The sequence below is a fragment of the Vombatus ursinus genome, unplaced genomic scaffold, assembly GCF_900497805.2.
Source record: "Vombatus ursinus unplaced genomic scaffold, bare-nosed wombat genome assembly UNPS02014775.1, whole genome shotgun sequence".
Lineage (NCBI taxonomy): Eukaryota > Metazoa > Chordata > Mammalia > Diprotodontia > Vombatidae > Vombatus > Vombatus ursinus.
In genome coordinates this window covers 10,063,866-10,080,137 of record NW_020954553.1, presented here as the reverse complement: position 1 = coordinate 10,080,137, position 16,272 = coordinate 10,063,866, and the positions used below count along the sequence as shown (strand labels likewise).

Sequence of the window (16,272 nt, the reverse complement as noted above, 5' to 3'; positions counted from 1 at the left end):
GTGAAGTTTGCTGCATCGATTCACTTCTTTTCATGAAAGATTTCTCTGAAGTATGTGATGGTGTTTGACTGCATTTTACCCATAGTAGAACTTCTTTCAAAATTGGAGTCAATCATTTCAAACCCTGCCACTGCTTTCTCAACTATATTCTTCAATATTGTTGTGTCTCAAAGAATAGGGAGGCCCAAGGAGAGGAAGAGAGATGGGAACAGCGAGTCAGTGGTTCAGTCAGAACACATATAATCTTTGTCTTATATGGGCATGGTTCATGGCACCCCAAAACAGTTACAATCGTAACATCAAAAATCACTGATCACAGATCACCATAACAGATATAATAATAATGAAAAGGTTTGAAATAGTGCAAGAATTACCAGAATGTGACACAGTCATGATATGCATGCTGTTAGAAAAATGGCACCGAGAGACTTGCTTGATGCAGGGTTGCCAACAAATCTTCAATTTGTTTTTTTAAAAATGCAGTATCTGTGAAGCTTAATGAAGCAAGGTGCAATAAAACAAGGTATGCCTGTATTGGACTACACTAGATGATTTGTCTTTTTTGACTCTAACATTCTGTGATTTGGCATGTCCCATTATCTTTGAATTCAGGATAAAAAATCATTCTAGTATCTACTCGAGCTGTTGGGATCTGACTTGAGCCTTAGAGGTTGGTGTTTTTTCAGGCTGAGAGATAGCTTTCCTGACAGCCCTGTGACTTTTTTTTCTTGGAAAAAAAAATGTGTGTAACAGCTGCTCCAGCGACTCCTGGACGATCGAAAAGCTACTGTGGACATGCTTCAGGCAGAAGGGGAAAGGATTGCTCAGTCTGCTGAGCTGGCTGATAGAGAGAAGATCATGAGCCAGCTGGAGAGTCTGGGAAGGAGATGGACTGAACTATTAAGCAAGGCAGCAGCCAGGTAAAATCAGAGGGAACAAAGGAATGGGAGCAGGGGAGGACAAGATACTTTGTTTTTCTGTTCACTACTAAACTTCTTCTTGGACATAACATGGGTCAGTCTGTGTTTCAATAAGATCAGCAACCCTCGAGGGGCAGCTCAGTGGTGCAGTAGATGGGCCTTGGAGTCAGGAGGACCTGAGTTCCAATCCGGCCTCAGACACTTGACACTAACCAGCTGTGTGACCCTGGGCAAGTTACTTAACCCCAATTGCCTCACCAAAAAAAAAAAAAAGATCAGCAACCTTCTAAGGTGCTTGTGTTATCCCCATCACACATAACCAGTGTTGAAAATCCAGTATATGATATTGAAATAAATGGTCCTGAATTTGTGTCAAAGATGCTATAATGGGATGATTACTACGAAGAAGTGACATGAGTTTTAAATGTTCTAATGAATGGGAGCTGACATGTAATGGGCTCCAGCTGATCTGCTTTAAGTTTAGGTGTGGTAGAGATAATCTATTTAATTTCTACATCAGAAACACTGCTATAGTAGGATTATTCTGTTGCATATCAAGTGGTGGGAGGATATTTAAAAGAATCCGGCCAAGATGTTCCCCATTTTCTCTCCTCCTACCCACCAAGTTTTTTAAATAACCTTTTTTTCCCTTTATTTTTAAAAGAATAATTCTTTTGAAATGAGCTAAAATAGCCTGAAAAAGTTTCTCCTCTTGTACGCCTACTGGTTTGGGCTAGAATTATTTCTGTAAGTAGGAGCAGCTAGTCTACTGCCTTGAAGAGGAGGCAGGAACTTTAAGGAGCTACATGAACTCTGCTCTGGCGGTTCCTTTATTAGCAAATGGCCACACAACAGGCATTATGTGGAAGCAGTTCTTTCTGTACACAGAAATAAAATTATTGTGTTTATTGGAAGTGGGTAATTTGTAATTGGAGCAGCTAGGTGGCCCAATGGATAGATTGCTGGGCCTGGAGTCAGGGAGACCTGAGTTCAAATGTAACCTCAAACACTTACTAGCTGTGTGACCCTAAGTAAGTCACTTAACCCTGTTTGCCTCAGTTTTCTCATCTGTAAAATGAGTTGGAGAAGGAAATGGCAAACTTGGCAAATCTTTGCCAAGAAAATGCTAAATGGGGTCACAAAGAGTTGGGCATGACTGAAACAACTGAATAACAACAACTTGTAAGCTTATACCATTCCAAATTTAGAAGCTTTTTAGTTAAAGGCTAATTAGAGAGTTACTGTAGGGTGATAACCTATTATCTTATTGTGCATTTGATTGGTTCTAACTTTAGCCCTCCTTTTTGCCCCAATATGCTAGATGAAGTGGATATTCTAAGGGAAATAGAAGACCAGGATTTTAGGAACTTGCCACCTTGCCCACATCCCAGAAGTAGCTTGAATTACCTTCCTATAGTTTCCATATTTGAATCCCAGTTCTACTTTCTCAGCGTAAGCAAACAGGAAAAAAATCTAGTCTCTTTTCTGTAAGACAGACCTTAATGCCTGGTCATAAGCACTAAGCTGCTATTCTATATCACTTAATCATAACATTAAGAATGTGTCATGATACTGTTATGCCAAAATTTATTAAGAAATTGCACCAGAATGATGTTGTAGAAAGAGCATTGCCCTAGGAGTTAGTAAGCTAAGATTCTTGTCCCTGGTGTCTATGTCCTTTAAGCAAATCCTTTCATCTCTCTGGGCCTCAGTCTCCTCTTCTGTGAAATGAGGGAATTAGATGCACTCTAAGGTCTCTTCCAGCTCTAATATTCTGTGACTCTGGAAAAAAAGAGACCAACTAATGGTACTAAAGAAAAGTGGGTGCCAGCAGGAACTTTGTTTGATATGGAAATTTCATTGTTGCATGTTGAGAATTCTGAGAGGATATTGAGATTCAGAAATATGACTTAGGATGTATTGTTTTGCTGTAGTCACAAAAAAAAATACTATAACCATGTTTTGCTGGCATTGTCAGAGAATAAACTGACCTGAATACATGAATTTTCCAGATAACTGAAGCTTAAAATTTGAAAGCAAAAGAAATACTGTTCATTTTCACTTTTGTTCATTGTTAATTAATTGTTAATTTGTTAATTGAAATCTTTCCATTCCTACCTTCTTAAACAGATGGGCCCAGTTTAACCTGTTCTTGGTGACTCATTCACTATTGTTTATCACGTGTAGAGAGGCAAGATAGAGAGTTAGGGAGCCCTGGGCACAGGTCCCACCTCAGCCAGCTTACGTGACTCTGGGCAAGTCCCAGGCAACTATGACTATTAGATGGGCTACTATCCTTAGAACTGAAAGGAACCTAACAGATGAGAAAACTGAGGCACATGGACACTAATGCACTTGTGATTGTCTGGACACAGGATTCAAGCCAAGTTCTTTCTGAGTCCAGGTCCAGCACTCTAACCAACTCTGCTGCAGAAGAATTGCCCATCTGCATTGAAAGGAGTTCCCTACTTTAGTAGTACTTGAAGGTACACAAACCACTTTGCTCACAACAGCCTACTGAGAAAGGGAGTTACCCCCATTTTGAAGATGAGGGAACTGAGGCTGCCCCCAAGGCTGCTCACCTAGTAAATGGCAGAACCAGAACTAGAGCCCAGGTGTCCAGGCTTCAAGTCTGTTTCTCTTTCCACTTCTCCACAGCTGCCTCCCTGTTTAGGTGATCCATTGTGTAGTGAAAGGGAGGATAGGAAGGCATGTCCCTTTCAGATTTTCCATTTCCCCTCTTGGGTCACTTCTGGTAGGTTGCCTGCCCGCCTGCCTGTCCTGACATCCCTCCTCCCTGAAGGTCTCTAATTTTGCTGCTTTCTACACTGCAGGGCCAGGAAACTAGCTCATAGAGCCTTAGTATAAGAAAGGACTTTAGAGGCCTTGGTTTCCCCTTGCATGATTCATGAATTACATCGACAGTATCCTGGACAAGTAGTCACCAATCTCAGACTGAATAGCTGTATAGTAATCCCAACACAGCCTATTCCATTCCATTTTTAGACATTGTTAACAAGTTTTTCTATAGTGAATAGAAATTTACCTCCATGTAGCTTGGTACTACTTCTGCCTAATGGAACCAAGCAGAACAAGTCTAACTCTTCTGTAAAGCTGAGGAAGTAAGCTGTCATGTCCCTCTTAATTCTCTTTTTCTCTGGCTCAGAAAAGAAAACATCTTCCTGAATCAGGAAGACCTGAGTTCAAATATGACCCCAAACACTTACTAGCTGTATGATTCTGGGCAAGCCACTTAACCTCTTTCTGCCTTGGTTTCCTCAGCTGTAAAATGGGGCTAATATTACCTACTTACCTATGAGGATAAAATGAAATGTTTGTAAAGCATTTTGTAAACATTAAAGAGCTATATAAATGCTAGCTATTATTCTTCTAGGATAAATGTCTCCAGTTGTTTTACTGGATTCCTGTTTTCAAGTCCTCTTACTACCCTATTTGTATTCTAATTAGTCCATTTCCTAAATGGCAGCTGGGTGGTAAAGTAGAGTGCTGCAGTTCTGGAGTCAGGAGGACCTGAGTTCAAATCCAGCCATAGACAGGTTGCTTGAAGACTTGCCTCCTAATGGGAAGGGAGTATGGTAGTGTTACTACAGTCCTCTGGCATTTGTCTGCCTTTCCTCTATTTTGCAAACATTTAATTCCTCCTTGACCCCACCTTGAAAGAGATAAGAAAAAACCCATACTGAGCAAACAGCAACAATTTCTCCTTACTGTCTCCACCCTTGTCCTGATTAGAAAAAAACATTGTTAATCATAGCCAGGGAGTTAGAGAATTAAGACCTCTGTGCCTGGGCACCTTTGTGGGACATTGTGCCATTCAAAAAAAAAACAAAGAACAACAACAACAACAGAAACTCCACCAAATTTTCTTAGAGTTGGTTGACTTTTAGACATGTCAAAGAATTGGGAAGTTGTGGGAGAACTAATAAACTACTGGACCAAGTAAAAGTTAAGAATTCACCCAGCTATATTACTTAAAGGAGTAAGCATAATAGAAGTGAGAGTTTTTAGAAGTACATTTGTGTTTCTAAATTCAAGAATTATTAGAAAATTCATTTTAAAAAACAAACTAGATTCAGAGATGGTAAAGATTGCACCATTTACTAATTTTTACCAATTAATTTGCTGGTTTACTACAGTTGCCAGATTATATATTTTCAGTGTCCCAGACTAGGTATTTCATGTGCAGTACAAACATGTTTTGGTGTTTTTTTAAATAATTTTTAGGGCTAGGAAGAAGTTTTATATGCTAGCATATGGAGAGGAGATAGAAGTCCTATCTGAAGATTTCTAACATTTCTTGACTTTTTAGTTCTCATATACATTGAGGCATGAGAGGGTGCCTTGATTCTGAAGGCATTGTCAGCAAAGCATAATCTCTTGTCTTTCCTACCGAAATAAAACGTCCTAGATATGATCTAAGTGATAGACTATGTTCTGTGTCATATGAGGATCGGTTTAGCAAAGTTCATCAAGATTACTCTCAGGTTGATGAAATTGTCTGGGCAATTATAGCTCATGAGTATCTGCTATGCCATAAAGGAGTTGTGATCTGCATCAGTGCAGAGTGCTCGTAGTGGCAAAATCATGGGTTCTTGAAGTGTGGCAGTATTCCAGTGGATGCCATGGTATCATATTGTGAGACCAGGAGAATATGCATGCACAGTGCCATAAAATGAGCTCTGGACTTGTACTTAGAAGGGCCTTCCAGCCACTAGCTATGTGTATGCCCTTGGGCAGAAAGATCACATCATCTTCTTGAGTTTCAGCCCTCCTAATCTATAAAGTAGAAATCACAGACCCGGCCCCTTCTGTCAAGGATGTTGTAAACTACTACTAAGATAATGGATGTGAAAGTTTTTTGAAAACATTAAGGTTGTTACATATAAATATAAGGCATAATTCTGTTTTCTCTTTACTATGAGAGAGATGTAAAGACTCTGGTAAAGATTAGGTCTGCTGTATATTTGAGTTCATTTCAACAACTATTCATAAATTGCCCACAATATTGTGTGCTCACTCACACAGTGTATTGCACTTGGTACTTTGGGACTGAAGGAGCTAGTAATGTTGTACGGGTTGGTTTGATTTTCTAACGTAGCACCTTCTTCTGTTTTATGTAGGCAAAAACAGCTGGAGGATATCCTGGTTCTGGCAAAACAATTCCATGAAACAGCTGAGCCTGTTTCTGACTTCTTATCTGTGACTGAGAAGAAACTTGCCAATTCAGAGCCAGTTGGCACCCAGACTGCCAAAATCCAGCAGCAGATTGTGCGCCACAAGGTAGGAAGTGTTTATAATGCAACACTGAGCTGGAAATCAGAAATCTTAGAAACAAATGATCTATCCAGTAGCATTTAGCACCTGTCCATAGGACCGGTTTTTTTTTTCTCGGGTTTATTTAAAATATTTAAAGTCATTCTTGTGTTGAGTGAGATCTCACATCTTTTAAATTTATTCATCAAACATTGGATAGAGTACTGTGCTTAGGCATTGAGGGGTAACAAAAAGATTTTTTAAAATGTGGACCTTGCCCTCGGGAGCCTTATAGTATAGTCAGAAGATGTGATGCACACATATGTAGAACACAGAGTTGGACTGAAAAGTACCTCAGAACTTTTGTTTGTACCTCTATGAAGTCCAAATGGAGATGACTTATTATTTGGGCATTAAGAAAGAGGTAGCATTTAAGCTTGAGATTTCAAAAGATGTTTAGGATTTCAGCAATTAGAGGTGGGGAGGAGGGTTACACTTAAGCATAGGGAATGGCAGAGTATGAAGGTAGGAAAGTGCATGGTGTTTTCAAGGGAAAGGGTCCAGTTTGGCTGAAGCATCAAATGTGTGGAGCAGAGTAATAAGATAAGGCTAGAGAGATATGTTGGAATCATATTAATGTCTAGAGTAAATTTTATGCAGTAGGTAATGGAGAGCCATTGCAGGGTTTTAAATAGAACAGTTTGATTAATCTATGCATAAAGAAAGTTAATCTGATACCATTGTGAAGGATGGATTAGAATTGGAAACAAGTAGAGGCAGGAAGACCTGTTGAGGGGCTAGTAAAATAAGCAAGAGGGGTGATAATGAGACTTTGTACCATAGTGGTGACCATAAGAATAAAGCAAAGGCGATAGATGGATGGATGGATGGATGGATACCAGAGATACAGCTGAGATACAATAAACAGGTCTTAGATAAAAGTAGTGGAGTTTGACAGGCTACCATCACAAAAACCTCTTTTGTTGTTCATGAGTATTTCATATTATTTGTGCCCTTCAGAGGGTGGATTATTATTCATTTGTTTTGTCATTGGTTTTTCATTGTTCTGTGTATACTTTAATTTCTTGAATTTTTTTCCCCTCATTTTGTTTCTTTTGTTCATTTTTTCCACTCCGGATTTTCAGGCTCTGGAGGAAGAGATAGAGAGCCGAGCAGCTGATGTGCAGCAGGCAGTCAGAGTTGGGCAGTCCCTCTCCTCCCTGACCTGTCCAGCTGAGCAGGGCGTCCTGGCTGACAGGCTAGAGGCCTTGCAGGCCCATTACAGTGAGGTTCAGGACTGGTGCTGTCGAAAAGCAGCCCTGCTTGAACAGGCTGTAGCTAACGCCAGGCTGTTTGGGGAGGATGAGGTGGAGGTGCTCAACTGGTTGGCTGAAGCTGAGGACAAGCTCAGCTCGGTCTTCGTAAAGGATTACAGACAGGATGTCCTGCAGAAGCAGCATGCTGACCACCTGGTATTCATGTTTTCCATCCTATTTATTATGTTACTGAATGATCTCATTCTTTCTAACTCATGTTTGTTCTCTTCCTTTTGTCATTTACATTTTAGTCAACCCTAGGATGCCTCAAGGATTGCAAAAAAAACTTACCAAGTATATGGCACATTAGGCTAACACTCTTCTAGGATTGCGCAGATTTTAAAATACTTATGTGTATCTTTGTTAAAAAGTCAGCTACTCACTAAGACATAGAATGACAGAATTAGCTGTGTGTCCAGAAGACCTTTAAAAAGGGGGATGGGGAAGGGATGCAGTAATTAATGGAAATAACAGCTGAGGAAAGTGAGATAAATAGTGCCCATGTTTTATCTGACCTTCATTAACAGTATATCTGCTTACCCTGAAGTTGGTCTCAGTCTCACCTCTGCTTTACATCCCTTTCTATGCCATTAGAAGCCCTTTGACAGAAATATTAAAATGCTGTTTCTTTTCTTTTCAGGCTTTAAATGAAGAGATTGTTAACAGGAAAAAGAATGTAGATCAAGCTATTAAGAATGGACAAGCTCTTCTGAAACAAACAACAGGTATCATGAAATGAGCAGCTCTGACTACTTGCCTAGTTCCTAGGTCATTCACATGCCCAGTCAGTTAGATGATCTGTGGGAGCCAGTTCCCTTTCTCTATATGAGAAACTTAGTCCCTGCTGATCGTATTACAGGCTGCTCCAGGGAGGCTGTTGACCCTGTGTTCCTATTTCCTGTTAAGTCTCTGGGGACACTGAAAGACTTTGTTGTCTCACATCTGCTTCTAGATGAAGATTGGCTGTGTTTCTTTTTTCTTCCTAAGCAAAGGATGCGGAATGTCATCATTCTGTGGAATTCGAAAAGTGTATAAGAAGAAGGCTTCTTTCTCTCATTTTAGCAGTCTCAAAAATGGCACATTTTTTTCAGGCACAGAAAAAGGGCATTAAAAACCTTTAGTCCGAGTTTAAAGGAACAGGGGAAACGGCTATTAAGAGATAGAAATCTGTGGTTGTGTTTTACTTGCCAAAGGAGAGTAGACAAGATCCTCCTCTTAGACAGAAATGATTCACTGCACTCTTTGCTTTTCCCCACAGGGGAGGAGGTGCTCCTCATCCAGGAGAAATTGGACGGGATCAAGACCCGCTATGCTGACCTTACTGTTAGTAGTTCCAAGGCCCTGAGAACGTTAGAACAGGCCCGCCAACTTGCCACTAAGTTCCAGGCCACTCACGACGAGTTAACTGGTTGGCTAAGTAAGGTAGAAGCAGAGCTGACAACCAGTGGAGGACAGTCTCCTAAGGGGGAGCAGATTCCTCAGTTTCAACAAAGACAGAAGGTGAGCCACATGTTACAGCGTGAGAAATGAAATCTCTCTGTTTTGTCCCTGGCAGGAAGTCAGTACTTGGGTTCAAGCTCTATGATACCACTCCTCAGCTCTGTGACCTTGGATCAAAATCAAAAATGTTTCCATAGTTTCTTCTTCCACTACATGGAGACCTTCCATATCCTCCTTGGGTCATGGGAAACAGATTTCATTGGCAAACCCTTTGAACTTAATACAAGGCATATGATAGGCAAGGCAAATCTTACTGCCTAAAGAAGCCTTTATAGGGAAACAATTATATTCAATATCCCTAGGGAATTTGCTTATTTTTAAGAGTTATTCATTCATCTAACAACCATTTTAAAAGTTTTATTAAAATCTTTTCTTTTTGTATCACCTTCATTTCCCAACACATGCCTTTGCCTTCCCCCACCTGAGAGGTATTCTTTATTATAAAGAATGAGGAATAAAGAGAAAAGAAAGAAAACAATCATTTAAATAAAATACATTAATCAAGTCTGACTTTGTGTTGTGTTCCACTTTCATAATAATAATAGCTAGCATTTGTATAGTGCCTAAAGTTTACAAAGTGCTTTACAAATACTACCTCATGTAATCCTTACAACAACCCTGAGAGGTAGGTGCTGCTATTAGCTCCATTTTACAGAGAGGAAAATGAGGCAGGCAGCAGTTAAATGACTTGCCCAGGGTCACACAACTAGTGTGCCTGAGTAAGTAAGTGTGTCTGAGGCTGAATTTGAACTCTGGTCTTCCTGATTCCAGGACCAGTGCTTTGTGTACTATGTCACCACCAGCTGCCCATAATTCCCCACTTCTGTAAAGAAGGAAGGGAGGTGCATTCTCATTTCCCTTTTTCAGACCCAGCCTTGGTCATTTAACAAGAGTGTTCTGTTGTGATTTGGGTTGTTGTTGCTTTTTCCATTTACACTGTTGTCATTGTGTATATTCTTTTCCTATCTCTGCGTATTTACTTTGTATTGCCTCATGTAGGTCTTTTCATGCCTCCTTGTAGTCTTCATTGTCATGGTTTCCTACTGTTTCATGATACTGCATTACACTACTTAGTTTCCTTAGTCATTCCCTACTCCATGGGCATCCACTTTGTTTCTTTTTCACTACAAAAAATGTCACCAGGAATCTTTTGTTCTTTATTGGGACCTTTCTTTCTACCTTTTGACTTGCAGTAGGACGTAGGATCTCTGGATCAGAAGGTTTGGACATAATAGTCACTTTTGGTATAATCCAGATTGTTCTCCAGAATGGTTAGGCTAGCTCACAGCTCCATCAGCAGTACATTAGTGTACTTGTTTTCCTACATCCCCTCCAGCATTTGTCATTTTCCTTTTCTGTCATCTTAGCGACTTAGTCAATCTGATGGGTGTGTGGTGCTACCTCAGAGCCATTTCAGAGACTTTCTCTAATTATTAGTGATTTAATAATATAATATAATTTATTATATAATTTAAAAGAAAATTAAGCTTTACATAAAAGATTGACATTTTCAAGCAGTCTTCTGTTCTATATTGTATATTGAAATGTTCGTTTTATTTGGTTTTTACTTAAGTTCAGAATTTTTTTTTAAAAAAAAGACAATGGGTGTCATGCTTGTCAAATTTACAAATGAACTAAAGCTTAGAAATGTAATACAAAGGAATGACAGATTCAGGATCTAAAAAAGATGAAAAGTTGACCTGATAGGTAACATTTAAAAGATGGCCTGGATATAACTTTTTCTTCTCAAAAGTCATACAGATGGAATACAAGCTTATTCAAGTCCTGCCAAGGTGTAAAGACTTTAAGTATGGTTCTTGGACTCTGTGCCCATCATCCAAGGGAGAACCCTAGCTAATTTTATGTTGTTGTTTTTTGTTTGTTTGTTTTTTGGTTTTTTTTTTAGGCAATTGGGGTTAAGTGACTTGCCCAAGGTCACACAGCTAATAAATGTCAAGTGTTTGGTCTGAGGCCAGATTTAAACTCAGGTCCTCCTGACTTCAGGGTCGGTGCTTTATCCACTGTGCCACCTAGCTGCCCCTGTAGCTAATTTTAGAGAGGGAGAATCATTACCAGAAGGCTGATCCCTTTAGAGAGAGAGAATCATTACCAGAAGGCAGTGAATTTTTGGCACACAGCAACTGATGAAATGGTTTGGATGTGTAGGGGTTTAGAGGCAGCTCGATAGCACAGTGGATAGAATGATGGGCTTAGAGTCAGCAAGATCTGAGTTGAAATCTGCTCTCAGACCCTGTTTGCCTTAGTTTCCTAATCTGTAAAATGGGCTTAATAATAGCAGAGTTGTTGTGAGGACCAAATGAGATAGTATTTGTGAAGTACTTAGTAGACATAACAGACACTATAAAAGTGCTAGCTGCTGCTGCTGCTACTGCTGGTGGCAGGGAGCAGACACATTAATGTGTGTGCCTTTTAGGGTACTAAAGTAAAAACACCTTGTGCTTCACAAAACCATAAAAATCTAAGTAAAACTAAAGCATTTCCCAAGACTTTGATTTGCCATTCATCAGTGATCATTGAGTGAATTTTAAAATTATATAAAACAAAGAATAAATTTTAAAAGACCCACATGAGGTTATTCAGAGCAATTTCAGCAGAACCAGAACTGTATATACACTGATTACAACTGCATGATTTTTTAAAGAAGAAAGGGGAAAAGGGCTAAAACTGTTAGATGGGTCTAGCCTGGAAAAGGGCACAGAAAAAAAGCATTTCTTTGCTTGGTAGTTTCTGGTTGATTTGTTTGGTTCTACCTTATTAAATTTAAGATGGAGGATTTGAGTAATTGTTCAAAAAGGGGTATATTGTTCCTTATTTTTTTAAATAAATTAAAAGGAAAAGGACATATAGCAAGCAGTTTTTACCCAAAGATTCAGAAAGACTTCCAACATGTAGCAACTAAGCAGAAAATCAGGTTGGGAATATACTGAACATTTTGCAATAGAAAAAAAGTAACTGAAGGAAAGAGGTCAGAACCCTTTTGGGATATGTGACAGAGATGGCACTTCCCCCCCAAGGTAGCTGTTAATTGTGTTTTATTTAGCCTGAAAATTTGTGTGGCCTGAAAACCTCTCTTCCTTTCTTAGGAGCTGAAGAAGGAGGTCATGGAGCACAGGCTAGTGTTGGACACAGTGAATGAGGTGAGCCGGGCCCTCTTGGAGCTGGTGCCCTGGCGAGCCCGGGAGGGGCTGGATAAATTAGTCTCTGATGCCAATGACCAGTACAAACTGGTCAGTGACACCATTGGGCAGAGAGTGGATGAAATCGATGCAGCTATCCAGAGGTCACAACAGGTATTGAATGTACTCTACTTCTGAACTCTGTCTCTGACGGGGTCGGGGGCGGCAATGGATGGTTCCATATGGGAAGGCATGGCCAGTGGGGCCAGTACAAGCACAGTTTTTAGAACAGGAATCACAGGATCAAGACAAATTGAATCCTGTGGGCAGATCTCAGTGCTAGGGAGCAACTGAGTAAGGATTCAGGAGAATGTACCAAGGCTGAGGGAGTAGTTGGGGAATAATTGGGCCCTTGATGGAAGAACATAAAGGAGAAGTATATGGAAAGAAAGACCCTTTCCTAATTATAGCACTGCCAAACTGGTGAACGGTGCTTTATAGTAGGTAATCCGTAGTCCCCAGTTGTAGCCTAAATACTTTCTTATTTTTGTCTGGAATAATAAACTCTCTTAGAATTGGACAGACTCGGGAAGGAAGCAAACAGCTGTAATTTCTGCCAAATCATAGATTGTAGACCTTTGATGCTTGAAGGAGAGCACGGCCATCTAGACCAACCCAGTCATTAAATGTGTTGGTCACTTTTGCAAAGCAAAGCTAGCTCAGGAAGGAGAACAGCCCATTTCCTGGCTTTTTCCCTCTCTTGCTTTCTTAGAAAAATGGTAACTTACTTTTCCTTTGTCTAAGTGTCCTTTGACATAGAGCTGCTGTGTGCTTTAAAACTTGTAAAGGGGGATTACATAAGAGCCAACATTTGTACGACACTTTAAAATTTACAGAGTGTTGTGAGTTTGCATTATTTCCTTCTGAGCTTCAACAATATTGTGAGGTAGGCAGTATATATGCATTCCATCAGCATTATACATCGATAAGGAGACTTCTTCAATTGAGAGTCATTTGCTAGGTTTGTCTTGGCCCAGCCATCTCAGGCCTGCCCAGATCCATCTAAGACAGGCACATTGAAGGTGTGAACTTTATCCAGATTGAGTCATTTTAATTATCTGCATTTGTTCACATGTCATCCGGAGGTTGATATTCATCCCCTCAACAGTATATGGAAAGTAAACTACTCTCTTGCTTGCTTAGGGAAAGGTTACTTTATCTTTAAATATTTGTACAGGCAGCTTGTCAGATTTGAAAATGAAGAAGAAGCATAGGTCCGGTCTAGATAAGAATAACTTAATGCAGGAGATATTTATATGTATATATTTTATATGTATTCCTATTTATAACATATGTTCCTGTTATACGTGGTAAATGTTAAGATATGTCATTAACATATACAAAATACATGTAATGTATATTCTTCATTAAAGTTTGCAAAGCAACAACTCTCAAGCAATCTATCATTGCTTTGGTTCCTGGGGGTTTGTAACCAGCATGATTCTTCTGCAGTTTAACAGCCTCCTCTGGAGCTGCTGGGCTCTCTGACTAAATAAATGTCCCCAGATCACCTACAGTGAGCAGGAGACATACCACCAGTTAAACTCACCATAAAATACTTGTTTAAAACTCATGGTTCACAGTCTGGGTACAGAGAGGGGTTAGCAGAAATAATCATTTCTTGTGTGTTTGAATTCTCTTTTGTGGTGAGTGCTGTTTTCAGCTATGTACCCATATTCATTTACTCCATCACATAAATCCATATAGGCTTATTCCTACAAAGTTCATTAATTGCTTCCACAGAAATAGGATATTAAGTTCAATAGTATTACATAAGGCAGTTAGTGACCAAAGGAATGGTGTTATAAAGGGAGGAATTACATTCTGGAGGCAGGGAGGGAGACTCTACAGAGAGGAAAGGAGTCTCTATTAGCATAAGTAGGGACCTTTCTATATTAGGTAAATTTGAAGCACTTTAGAGAGTGAACCCTAGCTTGTAGTAATGTGTTTGTTTTCCTATTCGTTTGATAGTATGAGCAAGCTGCTGATGCAGAATTAGCCTGGGTGGCTGAAACCAAACGGAAGTTGATGGCTCTTGGTCCAGTCCGTCTGGAGCAAGATCAGACCACTGCACAGCTACAAGTTCAGAAGGTAAGTATAATGGTCTTAACGAAAGTAATGATAATAATAGTAATTGATGGTAATCGCTCATGTTTATATAGCACTTTAAGGTTTGCAAAGCACTTTACACATAGTATCTTATTTGATCCTCACAACAGCTGTGTGAGGTAGATGCTGTTATTATACCTACTTCACAGATGAAGAAACTGAGGCCAAGAGAGGTTAAGTGACTTGCCGAGGGTCATGTAGCTAGTAAGTATCTGAAGCTGGATTAGAACTACAGTCTTCTGACTCCAAGTTCAGTATTCTATCCATTGTGCCACCCTAGCTGCCCTAATAATCCCATTGGGCTTAGAGTGAGGAATTAATACACAATGTCCAGCAGTGGTTTTCTAAGGATCTCGGAGACCCAAAGACCATCTAATACAATTTGTATAGGAACAAAAGTCTTTCCTTACAGGATGCGTGGCATGTAGTCATTTGGGCTATTTTTGAAGATCTCTAATCAACCTCTATAGCTTTCAGACAACTCTGTTAGCAAGTTTTACCTTATATTAAATCTGTAACTCCCTTCCTGCAGCTTCTACCCATCGTTCCTTGTACCTTCTAGGGCTGACCAGAACTAATAGAATCTCTCTTCTCAATGACTGCCCTTCAATACCTGAAGAGAGCTATCATGTCCTCCCTGAGTTTTCTCACCCCTGTTCCTTCAGATACTTATTTTATGACAGTAACTTGAGGCCTCTCACCATATTGGTCACCTTTTCCTGTTTATCAAGGCCTTCAGAGCACATGCAGTGCTCCAAACTGAACCCAGCAAGTACCGCAGATAGCATTAGCCTGAATTAAATAAAATGATCCACTGGCATAGTAGCAGTCCAAGAATTAGTACAGGAAATTCTAGAGGAAGGAGAGGAATTTCTGGTTTTGTGAAACAGCAAACATGTTCATAGCACAGAAGAGAGGGTAGTTGGTAGTTTCTTAGCAGAAATTCAACAGGAAAGGAATTTTTTTTTTTTTTTTCAGTTAAAACACAGAGCAAACAAAAGCTGGTTATTGATTGGATTCAGTAAGTACAATGTATGGGATGGCATATGACCATTCTTACATTAGAAGTGTTTCCTAAAATTTAACTTAATAACAATGACATAGAAGAAGCTGTGACATAGTGGAGTCAGAAAGCCCTGGATTCCAGTCATCCCCCCAGACACATACTGGCTTTATGACCTTGAGCCACTCTCTACAGGCACAGCCGGGAGTCTGCTCTTTAGGAGTTCTCTATGTCAATTAAAGTATAGATGCAAGCCACAAATAAAAGGTATATTTTCGTTGAACTTTTAAGTATTCCTGCCACTGCTACTAGTTGCAATTTTTGTATGTGTACCCCCAAATTGCACTTATGTCAAGAGTTAACTGACTTTGAATCTATTGTAGCAAGGGTACCTACTTTGCTACTTTAAAAACTCCAACCTGAAATGAAAGGCATTGTGGTTAGAGTACTAGGAGATCTGGGTTCAAATATGACTTTGCATACTTATAGCTGAGTGACCAAGGGCAAATCATTCAGTTTTGATGAGCTTCAGGCAATTGTATCAAGACCATAAATGCTCAATGGGTGGAGAGTTCCCAGCCCCATGTAATCGTGGGTTTTTGGTATACTGACTCAAAAGATGTTTTTAAAATGATAGAGGGGGATCTCAGTCTTTCTGCTTAATAAGTTGTAAATGCTATGTTGACTACTAAGTCCTGTGATAAAGGAAAATTTAAGATTTTCTGCAGTCGTAATCATCATAGGTATCTAAACTAGACTAAAGCTACCAATGCTGACCCACTGCAAGTTCAGAATTAAGAGTCAGAGCATCATAGGAAGAAGTTAAAACCTAATGAAGAGCAGGGATTTTCTCAGGTTTGCACAGGAATTAAGTAGCAGAACAGGAATTTGTAATGTAATTTAGTCATGTAATCTGACTAGAAATAAAGTATTCTTTCTACTATGTTGCCCCA

General features: G+C 39.7%; 1 protein-coding gene across 11 annotated transcripts in view; it reads left to right on the top strand.

The window, feature by feature from the left end:
* Window positions 1-16,272, top strand: part of MACF1 (microtubule-actin crosslinking factor 1) — a 375,956-nt gene that overhangs the window by 307,807 nt on the left and 51,877 nt on the right. For all 11 annotated transcript variants that reach the window (XM_027864644.1, XM_027864643.1, XM_027864645.1 and 8 more), the window contains 7 exons: window positions 754-920; window positions 6,062-6,221; window positions 7,340-7,666; window positions 8,151-8,235; window positions 8,769-9,010; window positions 12,115-12,321; window positions 14,179-14,298. In XM_027864644.1, the coding sequence (XP_027720445.1) occupies window positions 754-920; window positions 6,062-6,221; window positions 7,340-7,666; window positions 8,151-8,235; window positions 8,769-9,010; window positions 12,115-12,321; window positions 14,179-14,298 (1,308 nt within the window). The remainder of the gene's footprint in view (window positions 1-753; window positions 921-6,061; window positions 6,222-7,339; window positions 7,667-8,150; window positions 8,236-8,768; window positions 9,011-12,114; window positions 12,322-14,178; window positions 14,299-16,272) is intronic.